Raw genomic sequence first — 2,872 nt, forward strand, 5'->3', positions numbered from 1 at the left:
TGGCAACTGCCAGCTTTGGATGTGGGCTATGAGATGGGCGTGTGGGCGAAGTGATAAACGCCCACACACCAGCCCCCTCTGCGTGCGTGAAACCCATGTGTGGGTGAATTGCTAAACGCCCACACACCAGCCCCCCGTGTGGTGAAAAAAAAGACGTGTGGGCGACGGGATGAATGCCCACACACCAGCTTAGTCCTATGTGACACACAAAAACTGCTAGAACGCGCCAAGATTCGTGCATAATTGATTGGACGAGGATCCATGCGTGTGGGCGAGTTGCCAGACGCCCACACGTGTGGGCGTTAGTGTTCTCGAAAAAAAGAAATGTGTGAGCATTACTTTTTTTGCCCACACGTAGGTGTGTGGACTGTTCCTCTTATACACCACACAAAATGTGTGGGCAGACTCCCTAATGCCCACACGTGTGACACTTATCGACGTCCTACAATTTTGCATGGTATTATGTCCGTACTATGTCAGAAAATGTCTTATATCAAGTGATGGATGGAGTTCCTAACACTAAAACGCTAAAATGTCTACATCAGAATTTTGCCGAAAAGTTACTCCCTTAGGAGTAGAAAAAATCAGTCTCCTTTGTTGAACAATAAAATCGACACTCCCGTTATAGAAATGAAATGACGATTTCAGAAATTTGCAGGAAAGTTACTTTAGCGAACCTAACATGACGTGATTATAGGAAGAGGCTCTAGCCAGAGAGTTTTGGATGGACGAATTTTAGCAAAGAAAGATGGAGAGATAATTATACATCTCACTGCTTAGAAACTGTCAGAAAACTCTTGCGAAATTCCTGACTGCGAACGCGCCTGAAGCCCGAAGGTGCGGCCGAAGGAGACGAGAGGAGCAGGGGGGTGGGAGAACGGAGGAGATGCCGCTGGGCAAGTACTACTGCGACTACTGCGACAAGGAGTTCCAGGACACCGCCGCCGCCCGCAGGCGCCACCTCCAGGGCGCCCAGCACCACCGCGCCCGCGCCCTCTGGTACGACTCCGTCCGCCGCCAAGGTTACGTCCCCCCTGTCCCCCTCCCTCCTCCAGGCCTCTGACGCATTCCCTCGAACACCTTGCCCGCCCCCGCCTCCTCTTGACCTTTACCTAAACCCGTCTTCTTCGGCAGAGTCTCACGGTGGCGCATCTCCCCTCCTCCAGCCCGGCGGCGGGATCCTCGGCCAGGGCGTTTGCAACCACTTCGTCCGCACGGCACGTTCCTCTCCTTATCGCTTCTTAATTCCTACCACCACCTTATGTTGAGTACTAGTTTAGCTTACAGCATTCTGCATTACGTGTGGCTGTGCCGTGATGAATCTGAGGTCAATTGTTCATGCGCGATAGTTTGTGGATGATGTTACTCAGTACCATTGTTCTGTTAGCTTCTTGATTGATGATGTTACAGGGAACATGCAAGTTTGGGGATGCATGCAGGTACTTCCATCCGAAGCCACATGCTGTGAACCCAGCATTAGCTCCATCCGGTCAGTTTACTTTCAGATCCTGTTCTGGTACTCCTAGCATGGGTTTGATGTGAATGAATTATTCATATGTATGGCTTGTAGGATGCAACTCATATCCTAAAAACTTGCTTCACAATGCTAAACTTGACTTGAGCGAGTCAGCTTGGGTTCTCTAGTGGATAGTTGTTTAGACTTTTGTTTGGTTGCTACACTTTCGTGAGATTCAAGCAGTATTCCGTTCTTCACATACTTTTACCATGAAATGATAGCTGTATGCCTATAAAATCGTTGAGGTGTATTTATAGTCTTGTGGACCAGTACCAGTATTCATTTTCCCATAGAGTTCACATGAGTGAGTTATGCTCAAATTGTTAGTTGCAATTTGTGGCTACGTATTTTGACACGCTAGATACTTCATTTTGTACTGAATTTATTCCTTGGGTAGGCCTTATGTTTTGAATTCATTTTATGATTCAGGGCCTGTTCCAGGAGCAATGGGGCAACAGTCTAATTTTCTTGGAACTCAACCAAATTTTGTTGGATATCCGGCGGTGGAAGGAAATTCTTTCTCAGGTGATCTACTTCTTGCATGAGACTCTTGCCAGACATATTACTTGATTTTATTTTGTGGCAGCTATTGGAAAACAAAAATTATAATACGCAGCAAGCTATCTTCTCATCATATTTTCCATGCCTCAGTTGCCGTTTTCTGGATAGAACCCATGGCGTACAATCGTTGAATTTAATCATTTGCATGCTAGCTTGTCCATTTGCCTCAGTTCCTAATCAGCAATTAGGTTCTATTTAGAGGTTTGGAGGCAATTCGGTTGCAAGCAGGTCCGCCTGTTGCTGCCTGACAATGGACTTGGACTACATATTAAAGTGCCTGAGAAATGTGCTACAATAACAATTTGTTGTCAGCTTCTTCTAGTCATATCCTTGAGTGCTTTATCCAAAGCAATGCATTTTGATTCTTAGAAAGGCAACTGTTACCAGGGTAGCTTAATAAATGTTTCATCATACTTAACCAGTGGCGAATCCAGGAAGAAAATGCAGGGTTGGCTTAAATTGTTATGGTGACTAAACTAAATAGGTATCATCATTGAAAATATTGTCTAATGTATTAATTGACACATCAATACATCAATACTAGAGAAGCAACAATAAAAAGGCAAAATCAATGATATCATTGTTGCTTAGTACTGCTATTGTACAACGCCTTCTAACCAAAATATAGAAATGTGGGTCCAAGTGCCCAACGGCAAGTCATCTGTCCAAATTAGCACAATGTTTATTCCAACACACCATCGTCACCCGCGACCACCTCGCTGAGCCAGAAAACAAAGACCTACTAGAACAAACAAAAATAGGGCAGGTCCCTACTCATCTGGAGTTCTGGATACC

The 2,872-nt window shown here is 45.4% G+C and overlaps 1 protein-coding gene across 1 annotated transcript in view; it reads left to right on the plus strand.

Moving 5' to 3' along the window:
* Positions 1-636: 636 nt before the first annotated feature.
* Positions 637-2,872, plus strand: part of LOC123078026 (zinc finger CCCH domain-containing protein 3) — a 3,364-nt gene continuing 1,128 nt past the window's right edge. The window contains exons 1-4 of the mRNA XM_044500410.1: positions 637-1,022; positions 1,135-1,217; positions 1,411-1,489; positions 1,946-2,041. Coding sequence (XP_044356345.1) covers positions 887-1,022; positions 1,135-1,217; positions 1,411-1,489; positions 1,946-2,041 — 394 coding nt within the window. The 5' untranslated portion in view covers positions 637-886. The remainder of the gene's footprint in view (positions 1,023-1,134; positions 1,218-1,410; positions 1,490-1,945; positions 2,042-2,872) is intronic.

This window comes from Triticum aestivum, chromosome 3D (genome assembly GCF_018294505.1).
Source record: "Triticum aestivum cultivar Chinese Spring chromosome 3D, IWGSC CS RefSeq v2.1, whole genome shotgun sequence".
NCBI classification, from domain to species: Eukaryota; Viridiplantae; Streptophyta; class Magnoliopsida; order Poales; family Poaceae; genus Triticum; species Triticum aestivum.